We start from the raw sequence: 14,226 nt of genomic DNA, 5'->3' as shown, positions 1-14,226 counted from the left end.
TTACATGTACAGTAAATATGCTCTATGAATATATCAGTGATTTTTTTCTTTTGTCATTAAGAGCATATCTTGTCTTTTTGATTTTATACTATACAACTCAGAAATAGGATGCTTTATGAGCCTCTGGTCATATTTTATTATTTTTCTATATGTAATATTATTATATGGTATTATAATAAACGCATTGTGCGTGTTTTCTTTTCAGTTTTACTTATAGTTCCTCTATGCATATATTCAGCCTATATTTCTCTGGACTATGAGTAACTAACATGAACCAATTTCACATTTGTGTTAATTCTTCTTAATGTTGGAGTAATTGCCCTACAGCCCTACACTGTAATATAACTCTCTCCTGCCCTTGTCCACCCTGAACTCCTCGTCTCCTCAGCTTTCCAAATTGATATTGAATAAAAACAAGACACATTTTTTGATTTGACATTTTTCCCTTATTTATAGCGCAATGTATTTCATTTAATCTTATAATGTTACTTTACTGTTGTGTCTCTTTCAGAGTTCACAATCATCAAATGTGTCTTGAGTTGTCGAAAGACAACACACTTTCATTGCTGCTATTGCGAAGCAACAATAATCAGCAGGGCTCGATTTCTCCCTGATTAGGAGCCGCTGGACGATCTTGGTCCATGATCCCGGTCCATCAGGTGCTGAGAACTTGAGCCCTGTTGATCATCACAAACTCATGTGGAAGATGGAAGCTACGTTTCAGGACATCTCTTCACGTTTCACTCAGATAACTAAACTAAATAAACTCAAAAATATGCGGAGAAGAGAAACATTCACATATATGTTTTATCTATTTTAAATAAAGAGAGAAATCCAACCGTCCAGCTTCTGGGTTCAAGTTTCTCTCTTCTCCAGAACTGAGGCGACCGCCGGTGGCGCCAGAGCCTGACGCAGGCTACAGCTAGCTAGCTAGCTAGCAGCACCCGCAGCCGCTGACGGCTTTTTCTACATGTTGAACTAAAAACAGACGCTTTGTCGCTAAACGTCCATCAGCTGGTGAGCACTGCATCACTTCACATCACCTGGTTCTGGTTCTGGTGCTTCCTCAGCCTCTTCCTCCTCCTTTTCTCGCCGCCTGACGCTTTGATCCTTCGACGCATCTTCGCCGTCCAACTCGGACAGACGTTGACGCTCTGGCCCCGCCCACCGGCCACGGGCCACGTTACGTACGTACGTCACCGTCACGGTCATTGTTGCCAGGTTTGGATGAGACAAACATGATGAGCCTGTCAACAACAAGCAGCTCCGGTGATGAGGTGCAGATCAGACGGAGGAGAAACATTTCAATCCCTCTCCCTCCTCAGCTGAAGGAGCTGAACTTCAACATCTTCACTGAGATTCATCAAACAAACCGATTCTTGAGACTGAGGTTTAACTTTGATGTGAATAACTGTGGTTTGAAAGTTTGGATCACATGTTGTTTCACTGTGAATCAGTCCAACTGTTCTGGACCGACATGCAGGGCTGGCTACAGTCCAAGAGGACCGAACCATCACCACTGACACAGGAAACTGTCAAGTCTGGACTTTCTGACCAAAGTCGGGATTTGGATTTTGTTATCGATATTTTACTGTTATTAAGTCAATTCTTGAAACATAAATGCAGATACTTCAAAACTAAACCCTGTCTGATAAACATGAAGAATGAGTTAAAAGTGCAAAGTAAATCTGTCGATTATGAAGATAAAACAGCTGTCAAAGTTTCTCTTTATTCACTCTGTACACATTCATTTGAGATGAGCCTGCTTTATCTTATCTATTTATTATGATTATTTTACGTTTGTTTCTTATGTGTTTTATTCATCTGCGTCCTTTTTACTCGTCTCTGAACGAGTTGTATTTCATTTCATACACTCTGAACCTTTTCTCTGTCTCTCTTGCTCAAACAGAAACTGAGTTTGTGACATGATGGTTGAAAGTGTCTTTTTATGTCTACATTTGCCTTGTTGAATAAATATATATAAAAATTAAAAATAAAAACAAGCAGGCTGCGGGTCACTGTAGATACCTGGGTTGCCAGGTCAGAGCAGAGGTCAGACGTTCAGTCAGTTCAATAAATGATGACATGGTCCAAGTCTCTGATATGAAATCAATCAAATGATTCATGTTGAAACTATAAATACATGTCCATGTTGATCTGAAAGTTCATTCATCCTTAAAGGCACCCTGTGGTGTTTGTGACCACTCGTAGTGCAATGGGCCGATGTTTCTACAAGTGGGCCGCATGGGGAAGTAAATACATGTGTGCTGACTGACACTTTCTGGTGGTAACACACCAACAGATGCAGCCATGTGTCAGGAAACACAGTTGTAGGTGCAACAAGCTGTGCAACAAGCTGAGATGTTGATGTTTACGTTTGTGTTGGCATCAGCTGTTTGACACATTTCACGTATGTCACGGGGGGTGTGGTTAAGGAGCAGCGATTGACTGAGTGAATGAATGAGCATATATTCACCTGTTCACCGCGGCGGCTGCATGGAGAGGGGGTGAGTAGGGAGAGCATATTTTTTGTTGACCGCTTAATCCTACTGAAAACTGAGTAGTTTGAACACCTTGCCTTGCTTGTATGTTTGTTGGCGTTGGAAATAAATACGGGCAGACTCGAAAATTACGGAATGGCTTTGTCGTTTGTGTTGCGAGTCAGCAGGCAATGCTCCCTCACTTAGCCTCTCAGTGACTTCGCTTCTTTGTTTGAGGTCACTATACTATGTTTTATTGTTGATGGTCCCAGTGGGACTGAAACTGTAACTGTGCATCACAACCTTGTTCTGTGTTGTTGGACACATTTGAAGTGTGTTTCTGCTGTGAGGAAATCAAGTTTTTTAAATGCTCACTTTGTCTACATGGAAACAATGTTTTTCAATTCAATTCAAAGCAGAGCTGAGACAGAATTTACAGCATTAATAAAAGACATTACCACCAAAATATGTGACTCTGGTGTTTAATATTTGTGCTTTGTTTGTTTGTTTTACAACATTTCCATCATATGAGAAGACTGTGTTACAAAACTATAAAAATACTAAATAACATCAGTGAAATCAACATGTTCTTCCTTTCATGGTCATCAGTTACAGCAACAAAACAATGCCATCATTTATTACATCATATATTACATCATAAACTCATCTGTTAAAATGTTGATTTTAGATTAAAATGAATGTCAGTTAACATCGACAACATCACTGATGTCTTATTCAGTGGCAGTACACACAGAGTACTGCATTAATCTCCACTGTTATTCAGGAATATGTGGAGATTAACTGCACCAAGGAAATATCCAATTAAAAGTGTCAATGTACGATTATGTGGTGATAAACACGCCTCGATAGATTAAAGTGTTGAGGCTCTTTGTGTTGAGAAGATGTGAGTGAATAAAAGAATAAAGATCCAGGTTCCAGGTGGAGGAGGTGTCTGAGTGTGGAGCAGAAGGAGTGGAGGAGCGTCAGTGTGTCTGCAGAGACTGTGTAGAAGGACAGAGCAGCAGCAGAGCAGTCCAGATACACTGATGATACTCTGTCACATCCAGAGGAACACAGGGACGATGCTGGACTGGACATTGTGTGTGACAGTGGAGCTGATCTCAGAGCAGTTCACACTGCAGCACTGACAGTCATCTCCACTTGTTGTGATTGGTCCGTCAGTCACTGCTGGATGAAGCTCTCCTCTCCACTCCACCTCCCAGTAACACGGCCCAGTCAGAGCCTCTCCACCCACCAGCTGATGGTGCTGCTTCAACCTCTCTGGATCATCAGGACACAGCTGATCCTCTCAACACCTCCACCTTTCTCATCACTCCGACAGAGACCACCAGCTGATGAGAGAAGCAGAGAGACAGTAAAGTGATAAATGAGTGTTGACAGAGACTCCCTCCATCAGCTGTCAGTCAGTGATATAAAGACCAGCAGGACTTCAGTCCTGTTCAGACCACAAGTGGAGCGGCTGTGTAGCGTAGCCAGCTTCCTTTCAGCTCTCATGTTAACGTGTTGGAGTGAAGCTCACAGACCTGCAGACACTTTGGACATCAAGTCTGTTTACTCTGCAGCTTTCACTGAAGGACACAGTGGAAATAAACTGCTGACAGTCCCTGAACGCATCATTACTGCAGGAACAGAGAGATACTCACAGCTCACTTTAATGATGATTTACTGCTGTTAAAAACCAGAGTCTCACTCACATTTAAATATTTCATCTACTTTGGAAACATCACATGACAAATATGTAAATATGGAGTCTGTTATAAAAATATCTGGACAAATCAAATGACACATGGGCAGATATAAATATAACGTTAAAGGTCCTACACTGAACAGTAAAACATCAGCTGTGGTTTGTGGACTTCAGCAGAGGTTCTGGTCCGTATACAGACCACATGGTTACTAAATGTAATGATGGTTCTCTGAAATAAGAGCCAGTGATTTGCAGGCTTCAGTCAGACTGATCTGAGAGCTGTGACAAAGATGAACTGATCAGTTGTTCAGTGTTGAAATGAGAGAACAAACACTTTGAGATCAGATTTGATGCTCCGACAGTTTGATGAATGAGGACACTGTCTCTATACATCCTGTGATGCTGTCAGCTGTGATCCAGCTTTATTTCCTGTAGACATGAACACAACAGCAACAGTCGTCTTCACATCAACTCAAACACACGATCACAACAAGCTTCTGGCTCGTCTGATTGGCTGACTGCTCTCTCTCTGTCTTTCTGTCCAATCATGAAGCCTGTCACCGTTCTCCTCTCACAGCTTCACTGAGGAAAGCAGGAAATACTGGATCTTTACTTTGATACTGTGTTTAGTGCAATACTGCTGAAACCAGCATGAACTGACTCCAACCCTCTACTGACCTCAGAGTCTCCAGTCTACAGTCTGGACTCTTCTTCAGATCACACAGCAGCTTCACGTCTGAATCCTTCAGGTTGTTTCCACTCAGCTTCAGCTCTCTCAGATGGGAGGGGTTGGACTTCAGAGCTGAGGCCAGAGAAGCACAGCTGATCTTTGACAAACTGCAGCTCATCAAACTGTATAAAGAATAAATGATGTAGACAAAAATTAATTTATAATCCAATCAGATGTGTTCAGGTTTTAAATGTGTAGCTCAACATTACTGTGTCCTCATCAATGAGCTTTTCTCTAAAATGAGTAGAGTAACTTTGTCATTGTGTTATTGTGGATCATCATCAGCCTTCTACAGACATCATCCACATGTCAGCACAACATTCGTACAGCTGTTCATGTCAACACAGATCAATAACATGCTGCTGATCTCAGTCAGGTCTGGAACTAGAGGATCATCATTAAATAAGACATGTAGGGCTGTATAGTCTGTGTAATTAAAGGAGAAGGTCCATATTCACTCAAGTCTGTATAAAAAAAAACAGCTCTTAAAAGTAAAGTTGGTGATTTAGATCATTTGTTAAAAGGTAAAAAGTGAGTCGTGTGAGTTAAAATACATCTTAAAACATTTACAAACACTTGATTTATTTGCAATGAATCATATTTTGTGTTTCCATCTACTGATCAGCAGTAATTCACAGTCAACTAAATTCTTCAGCCTTGGAGATTAGTCTGTAAGTAATGTGTATAAATTAGAGGTCGACCGATAGGACGTTTTACAAACTATCGGAATCGGCAGAACTTGGCTCCGATAGTGGCCGATGGCTGCAGTTTTTTCCACAGCGCCATAAACTGCTTCTTCCCTGCGCTGCTCTCTGTCTCCCTGTCACTCTGATCCCTGAGGGGCGGGGCTGCTCTTCACACAGAGAGAGCAGGGGAGAGAGAGAGACGGGCGTATGCAGCGGCAGAGAGAGGAGAGAGGTGAAGAAGATAACTCAACACGACCACACGTGTTATTGTAAGGGCAATAAAACCTTCACGGGTTGAAAGTCAACAAACATCAACAAGCATAAACGTGCATCATATTTCAGCATAAACAGCGACATTTCCACCGGCATGTTTTAGCCTACATGACCGCAGTGCTCATTAAGACAACAATTAACCGCTTGTTAAGAACACGCTCAAATGAAAGCTGTCTGTGTGTAGTCTGTTCAGCTTAGTTTGCCATGAATCTTAAAATTTGGCAATTTCTTGTAAACTTTAGCTGCTGGCTGAGACAAACCAGCCGCCCGCAACTTTACTGTTGCTGCAGTGGAAACAATAATTCGAATTCCCTGTTCTGAATTTATTCTTTTAAAAAAAGACAATCAAAAAAACAAACCATTCTTTAGTATTGATAAAGAACAGGACTGTTAAGAGTTTGGATAAGATAAAGATAAAATCCTAACATACCATTCCTATAGCTGGTTAGTGGTTACAGCCTGACTATGGGAGGATGAGAAAATCACAGTTCAAATCCCTTCACTATTGTTTAACCTTTGCTATTTGCTATTATTTTTTATGGCACACAGTGCCATCACTCACAAAAATGTGAAGGATCACTTAATTTCCCCCCATATTAAAGTGCAACTTAAATCATCCATGTAGATTTTAATAGATATTGAATACATACAAGTTTAAATTAAATATATATTATATAATATTAATTACATATTAATCACATATAATAACATATAGCTAATAGCTCGTCAGATTGTTAATTTCCAACAGTGTTGAATTTTTTCGCGCGGGGGGTGGGGGGGGTGATATCGGCTGATTAAATGGCTATCGGCTTTTTCATGCTCCAAACTATCGTTATTATATCGGCCTTTAAAAATCCACTATCGGTCGACCTCTAGTATAAATAATTATCAAACACATTTTTAAAGAAATGTCAGGTAACACTTTACAGCACAGTACACAAAAATGTAACAAGTTACTAAGAAAGTGAGGAATGAATCAAACGCCCTGATAATCAATGAACTGGTAAGAAATCTCTCTTTTTTCTTTTTTTGAGGGTCGTTTTGGTTTCAGAACAAACTGAACTGACCTGTTTACTGTAGCACTTGATCAATGACAAGTACTTTGACTAAACTTAAAAAAGAAACGTGAAAGAAATGTCCTTTGTTTTGTGGATTTTGTGTGTTTTTATGAGTATTTAAATATATGCATGAGAACGAGCTCGACCCCCCCTACACACTCAAAACTCCTCAACACTGAACAGACAGTGACTGATGTCAGTCTGATGTTTCACTTCACTTGTTGGGGAACTCAGAAAGTAACTTAGCATTAAGTAATTAGTACGAATGAATCATCACTAGTGTTTGTCCTCTAAGCAGCTGGTTTATCAGGAACGACTCATGAAGAAAGTGGTCAGTATGTTGATTCATGGATATTTATGAACTGATCATGACATCATTTTTTATTAATATAGTATCTCCCAGTCTGTTCTTCAGAAACTCATCATTATCTATTAAATATAGTAGTAACTACTCTCATTTTGTGTAGAACGTTGTAAAGTGTCATTGAAAGTCATTTAATAAACTTTTCTATTGTTTTGGTCAAACTATGAGTATAATACTGATAATGTTTGTCAAATGATGAAGTCAAAACAGTTTGAAACATTCTGTTCTGATTAACATTTGCTATTTACATCAGTGGTCCAGCTGATCTACAGCAGATGGACAAATACCACCACAGGTAAGAGGAAAACATATATTTTATACCATGGTCTGGGTGAAAACTGGATCCTGATTGGCTGCAGGCTGTCCATAAACTTTTGGTATACCAACACCTCTGGAAGTACTCGAGTAGTTCAAGTGAAACTGTCCGTTCTAAATTAATGATCCTGTTTCTAAAATGAGTGGGACTGGCATCAGTTGGATGCAAACACTTACAAGTTAGAAATAAACTGAATGAAAAAAGTTAATAAATAAAAACACTGAATAGAGTCCTTCAGTGCAGCCTCCTCTGAACACCACAGGATGGAGCCACTTGGATACACAGAAAATGTCTCAAAGAACTGACATTTCTTCAGATTTATGCTGCTGCAAATCTTCAGAGTTAATTAACTGAACTGTTTAAGTCTCAGTGAAGGGTTTGAATTGAATATATGGAAAAACAAGACAATGAACTGACCTCAGACTCTCTAGAGCACAGTTTTGACTCTCCAGTCCAACAGACAGGAGCTTCACTCCTGAATCCTTCAGGCTGTTTTTACTCAGGTCCAGCTGTCTCAGATGGGAGGGGTTGGACTTCAGAGCTGAGGCCACAACTTCACAGTGAGTCTCTGAGAGTCCACAGTTATAAAATCTGTCATGACACAGATATTACAAAAATGTTATTATGAAAGAGGACACTTTATATTTACTTCATGCATTTGATGTCAAAACAGTTTGAAACATTCTGTTCTGATTGACATTTGCTATTTACATCAGTGGTTCAGCAAACCTTCATCTGATCTGTGTTTGACATGAAACATTTATTCTCATCACTCTCTAAAACCTGCAGACTTTAAATCTTTGTTTTATTTTAATCTTGCAGATGAAGGAAGACAAAATGTAGTTACATTTGGGTTTCCAAGATGTCCACAGTCTGTCAGTGTGGTCTGATCCTATGTCTTTTGCCAAAAAGTTAGATTAGTTTATGCCCAACACAGTGTTAGCATGAGGGTGAGAGTGACAAAATTAACATAACCTTAGAAAGGACTTTAGAAACATCACATGAAAAATGATACAGATCTTATTTTAAACTCTTCAGTATAGCGGTTAAAAAACCTCTTTCATTAGTTTCACCAGGGTTTCTTCTATCACCCAAAGAAAGATTAATGGAAGAAAAACTGTCACATTTAATGATCATTAGAAATAAATGAAATAACTGAGTTCAACAACCTGACAGCTATAAACACATCCAACTGAAACATCTACATTGTTGCACTCATGGTAAGTGAAACATTTAAAAAAAAATAATCACAATTGTATTTAAAAATGTAAGCGCTATTTCAAAATAAATTATTTTATAGTTTGTATATCTGAAGAATGAAACTGCTAATCTACACTGATTTATAATGTTGATAATCACATCTGGACTCACAGAGCCGTCCTGCAGTTCCTCACAGCTGGAATCAGTCTCAGTCGTCCCTCCTTTGATGTGTTGTACTTCCTCAGGTCCAACTCATCCAGAACCTCCTCTGACATCTGCAGCATGTAGGCCAGAGCTGAGCAGTGGATCACAGAGAGTTTCTTCTCTGATCTGTTCTCTGACTTCAGGAACTCTTGGATCTCCTGATGAACTGAGTGGTCGTTCATCTCCATCAGACAGTGGAAGATGTTGATGCTTCTGTCAGGAGAGACATCATCTCTGTTCATCTCCTTCAGGTTGTTGATGGCTCTCTGGATGATTTCTGGACTGTTGTCTGTCTGACCCAGCAGACCTCCTAAGAGTCTCTGGTTGGACTCCAGAGAGAGTCCATGAAGGAAGCGAACAAACAGGTCCAGGTGGCCATTTTTACTGTCAAGGGATTTCTCCATGGCGCTCCTCAGGAAGTCACCCAGGGATGGGTAACGGGTCTCCACGCCATCATTGCCTCTACCAAAAAACTGAGAAATCTTCTCAGAAACAGACTTTGATTCTAAGTTATTGAGTTTTAAGTCTCTTAGAAAAGCCTTCAGGACCTTTGTGTTCCTGTTGGTGTAACAGTGCAACATGTAGACTGCAGCCAGAAACTCCTGAACGCTCAGATGAACAAAGCAGTAGACTGTTTTCTGGAAGATCACACTCTCTCTTCTGAAGATCTCTGTACAAACTCCTGAGTACACCGAGGCATCTGTGACATTAAGACCACACCGCTTCAGGTCTTTTTGGTAGAACATGATGTTTCCTGTCTCCAGATGTTCAAACGCCAGCCTCCCCAGCTTCAGAAGAACTTCCCTGTCAGCCTCCGTCAGCTCCTGTGGACTCGTCTCACGTCCCTCATCGTACTTCTGCTTCTTCCTCTTTGTCTGAACCAGCAGGAAGTGTGAGTACATGTCAGTCAGGGTCTTGGGCAGCTCTCCTCTCTGGTCTGTAGTCAACATGTGGTCCAGAACTGTAGCAGTGATCCAGCAGAAGACTGGGATCAGACACATGATGTGGAGGCTCCTGGAGGTCTTGATGTGTGAGATGACTCTGCTGGACAGATCTTCATCACTGAACCTGCTCCTGAAGTACTCCTCCTTCTGGTCGTCAGTGAAGCCTCGTACTTCTGTTACCCTGTCAACACGTGAAGGAGGGATCCGATTGGCTGCTGCAGGTCGGGAAGTTATCCAGACGAGAGCCGAGGGAAGCAGCTTCCCCTCGATGAGGTTTGTCAGCAGCGCGCTGACTGATGACTTCTGTGTGACATCAGACACGACCTTCCTGTTCTTGAAATCCAGTGAAAGTCTGCTTTCATCCAGGCCGTCAAAGATGAACAGAAGTTTACAGACAGCGAGCTTCTCTGCTGTCACCTTCTGTAATGTTGGATGGAAAACATGGAGCAGCCTGAGAAGACTGTACTGCTCATCTCTGATCAGGTTCAGCTCCCTGAACGACAGCAGAACCAGCAGACTGACATCTTGGTTTTCGGAGCCCTCTGCCCAGTCCAGAGTGAACTTCTGCACTGAGAAGGTTTTTCCAACTCCAGCGACACCGTTGGTCAGAACCACTCTGATGCGTCTCTGTTGGTCAGGTGAGGCTTTAAAGATGTCGCTGCACTTGATTGGAGTGTCATGGAGGGCCTCCATCTTGGAAGCTGTCTCTAGCTGTCTCACCTCATGTTGGGTATTAACCTCTTCACTCTGTCCCTCTGTGATGTAGAGCTCAGTGTAGATCCTGTTGAGGAGGGTTCCACTTCCTGTTTCATCACTTCCTGTGTCATCACTTCCTTCAGTCACACGTTCACATCTCCTCCTCAGACTGATCTTATGTTCATCTAAAGCCTCCTGCAGAACACGATCAGCTGAAAGAGAAGGAAATATTCTGGGATTAAATTCAGAGCAAGAATCTTGATTAAATCAAAAAGTTCCTTTTTCAGACATGAAGACATCAGCAGACAGATGTACAGTCTTACTTTGTACAGTGTTGGTCTGACTGACTAACACTGGACAGCAGGACAGCTGCTCCTCCACAGAAACACTTCCCTCTGTCTTTCTGAAGAGATAAAGGAAAATCCCTCAGATTAGAAATCACAGATCAGTCTGACAAAAGAGAAGACAGACTGTAAACATAAGTATGTCTTTCCAAGCTCTGAATCTGGACTGAACTCCCAATCACTAACAGTTTGTTTTTGTCTGAATCACAGTGGAGCAGTTTGCATCATTTGATTTTAGTAAACAAACTTATTTTAATGGGAAATTTTATCACACAAACAAAAAGGACCACAAAACATGACCTCATTAGCAGCTATTAAAAACTTAAGCCATACTGGACAAAGTACAGTTTGTACAGTACAAACACTTTTTAAGCCTAAATTTCTCTAACAGACAAACAATGAATGAACTTGAAGTTTCTCACTAGCCAACAATATTTAAGCTACACCCCATGATGCAACACTCCGGTGTATTCAAAAAGAATATCTGATGTTGACACACAATTGTCTCGTCCCTACGTATAATACAAATCACAAAGTTTTAAAATGTAATTTACAGAAAAATGATTGTGTCCTGTATTTGGGCAGCTACAGTCATATAATGATAATGACTTAATTGTATAAACTGAAGTTAGTATCAGTTCTCTTACTGTGTGTCTGAGGGTCCAGGTTCATCACTGAAGTCCAGAGGATATTCTTTGGACCGGTCACTCTTCATAGACAGACAGCTGGAGACTGAAGACTCTTCTCTCCGTCTGTGGTACTGACTTCTGGAAACACCAACATGTTTGTATTTATTTCATCTAAATACACAAATTGCTGATACTGACAGTTTGGTGATTAAAAACATGGCAGTCTTCTTACTGTGTGTCTGAGGGTCCAGGTTCAGTACTGAAGTCTGGAGGCAAACCTTTGGACCGGTCACTCTTCATAGACAGACAGCTGGAGACTGGAGCCTCTGCTCCGTCCTCCTCTTCCTCCACACAATCACTCATCTTCTGCACTTCAGAAAGCACTGAGGTAAATATGTAGCACATGGAAGGAGAACAACATGAAGACAAGGAGGACAAACAGGTGAAACAAGATGCAGAGGAGGAGGGTGTAAAATGGAGATGGTGAAGCCTGCAGACTCATCACCCAATGTGACGCTAAACAAAAGTGACATTTACAAAGATCGGCCTTGTCTCTGTCTAATTAAAGGGACGTCCCTCAGTATGATGTCCTGCTCTGTCCACTCAAAGCAGAGACTCAACTAACTGCCTGCACACTTTCTCTGTCAGTTGTTGGTTGCTTCCTCCATTTTTCATGTACCTGGATCACCTGCTCAGGTTTGTGGTGAGATCAACTTATGAGCTTCTCTGTTATTCTTTGCTCAATAAAATGTAACTTCACTGAATAGTCCTGCAATAGATGACATGTTTTCATAAGCTTCTCAAATACATACATGTTTTGTGATATCTCATTTAAATTGGTGTTTATCAAATACAATGATTGAGTATTTTGAAATCTTTTGCTTGAAATTAGCAAAACTAACAAAAAAAGCTTTGCAATATGGTTTCAACCTCAAACGTTAGAGGCTCATAGTCCTTAGTGTTAAATATTAACACATTATGTTAATATTTAACAGCAACACTGATCCTACAATATTAATTGTATCTACACTGATACAACACAATATCTTGAATGCGTGTGCAGTTTGATCCAAGTCTATAAAACAGACCTTTGACCGTTAGATGTTTAATGAAGGCTGAACCTGCTGATAATGATTCACTGTGTAACTATTAAATCATTTTGTCAGCTGTACCTGAAGTGGTGGACAAAATATTGAATATAAAATTCAATCCAGTAAAACAAAACCACTGTCGTCTTCTGGACTTCAGTCAGTCTGAGAGGTGACCAGTAACACTGACAGTGAGCTCACAACATGAGAATCAAACGAGTCTGTTCAAGAGTCTCAACCAAGACTGAGAAGAGGAAAGTATCACATATACACCACATACAGTCAAAAGTACTGATCCAGATCAGAGACTTTGACCACAGAACAATATTTATGTAGAAATAAAACTCACCCTGTCTCTGACTTCTTTTCCTGCTGCTGCTGCTGTCGACTCAAAATGAAGTCTGACTGACTGAACACATTCACTTTTATTGTTTTATTGTCCCTGTCCTGTTTTCACATACTCAACCTGAACCACCTGGTCAGTGTTGCTCCTCCTCTTGTCATTTACTGGAAATCACATGTGAACTTTAATCAAAGTTTCTCCGTGACTGTCTCCCTCATAAGTAAGATACATAAACCAAACACAGCAAACTGAGTTCAGATCAGTGTCAGACAAACTTCCCCTGGTCAGCTGAGTTCACCTCCCTTGAACAATGTTTGTGGTTGTGGATCAGCTGAAGAAGTGTTTGGTACCGTTCAGCTCTTCAACGTGAGCTTTGTCCTGGAGCAGCTTCTTCACAGACATGTTGCTGCTGCAGTCGTCTTTGTGACACCAGAACAACTTTGTCACTTTCCTGATCGACTCTTTCCATAAAAACACACATCATCACAAACTCATGTGGAAGATGGAAGCTACGTTTCAGGACATCTCTTCACGTTTCACTCAGATAACTAAACTAAATAAACTCACAGAGTTATTTTCTGGACTAAACAGAACAATTCACCCGTCCAGCTTCTGGGTTCAAGTTTCTCTCTGACAGAACCGAGACGAGCTTCATCACCTTGTTAACTCTGTTAAAACACTTCATTCAAACTGGACACACATGAAATCAAACTCACCAAGTCTCGCTTTGTCTTTGCACAACCACGTCTGCTTTGGTGAAAATCAATCATCAGCTCACAGAGTAAAAATGTGGAAATATTCAGGCTCCGCGCCGTTTTCGTTTCGCCGCCACTGATGCCCGACTCGTCCTCTCTCCTCTGCCGCTTCACGTCTCTCCTGTCCCCGCCTGTCGTCTCTTCTCGTCCCCGGAGTCATAGTCCTGATCGGATCCACACCGTCCCCCCTGTCTTCACACTGACCTCTGTCGGCCTCAGAGCTTGTTTCTGGTCCCGGTCCGGTGTTCACTGGGAGGTGGTTGAGCCCGGTTGAACTGAGCCCCGTTGCCCGCAGCGACTCCCCTCGTGCCCCGCGGTCCAGGCAGTAACGGCCCGCTGAGCTAATGAGCTAACGGCAGCGAGCTAAAGCCAAGAACAGCTGCTACAGCCGCTGCTGCTCACTCCGCT

At 41.3% G+C, this 14,226-nt stretch overlaps 1 protein-coding gene across 1 annotated transcript; it reads right to left on the bottom strand.

Annotated features, from left to right (window-relative positions):
- Positions 1–3,810: 3,810 nt before the first annotated feature.
- On the bottom strand, positions 3,811–12,827 carry LOC141014359 (protein NLRC3-like). The gene is made up of 6 exons (XM_073488097.1): positions 12,805–12,827; positions 11,865–12,015; positions 10,983–11,062; positions 8,987–10,871; positions 4,867–4,962; positions 3,811–3,832 (listed from the first exon to the last, which is right to left on the bottom strand). Exons 2-6 carry the CDS (start codon positions 11,993–11,995, stop codon positions 3,811–3,813), a joined length of 2,214 nt encoding a protein of 737 aa, XP_073344198.1. The 5' UTR covers positions 11,996–12,015; positions 12,805–12,827.
- Between the last annotated feature and the right edge of the window lie 1,399 nt (positions 12,828–14,226).

This window comes from Pagrus major, chromosome 19 (genome assembly GCF_040436345.1).
Source record: "Pagrus major chromosome 19, Pma_NU_1.0".
Lineage (NCBI taxonomy): Eukaryota > Metazoa > Chordata > Actinopteri > Spariformes > Sparidae > Pagrus > Pagrus major.
This window is presented reverse-complemented; position numbering and strand designations above follow the sequence as displayed.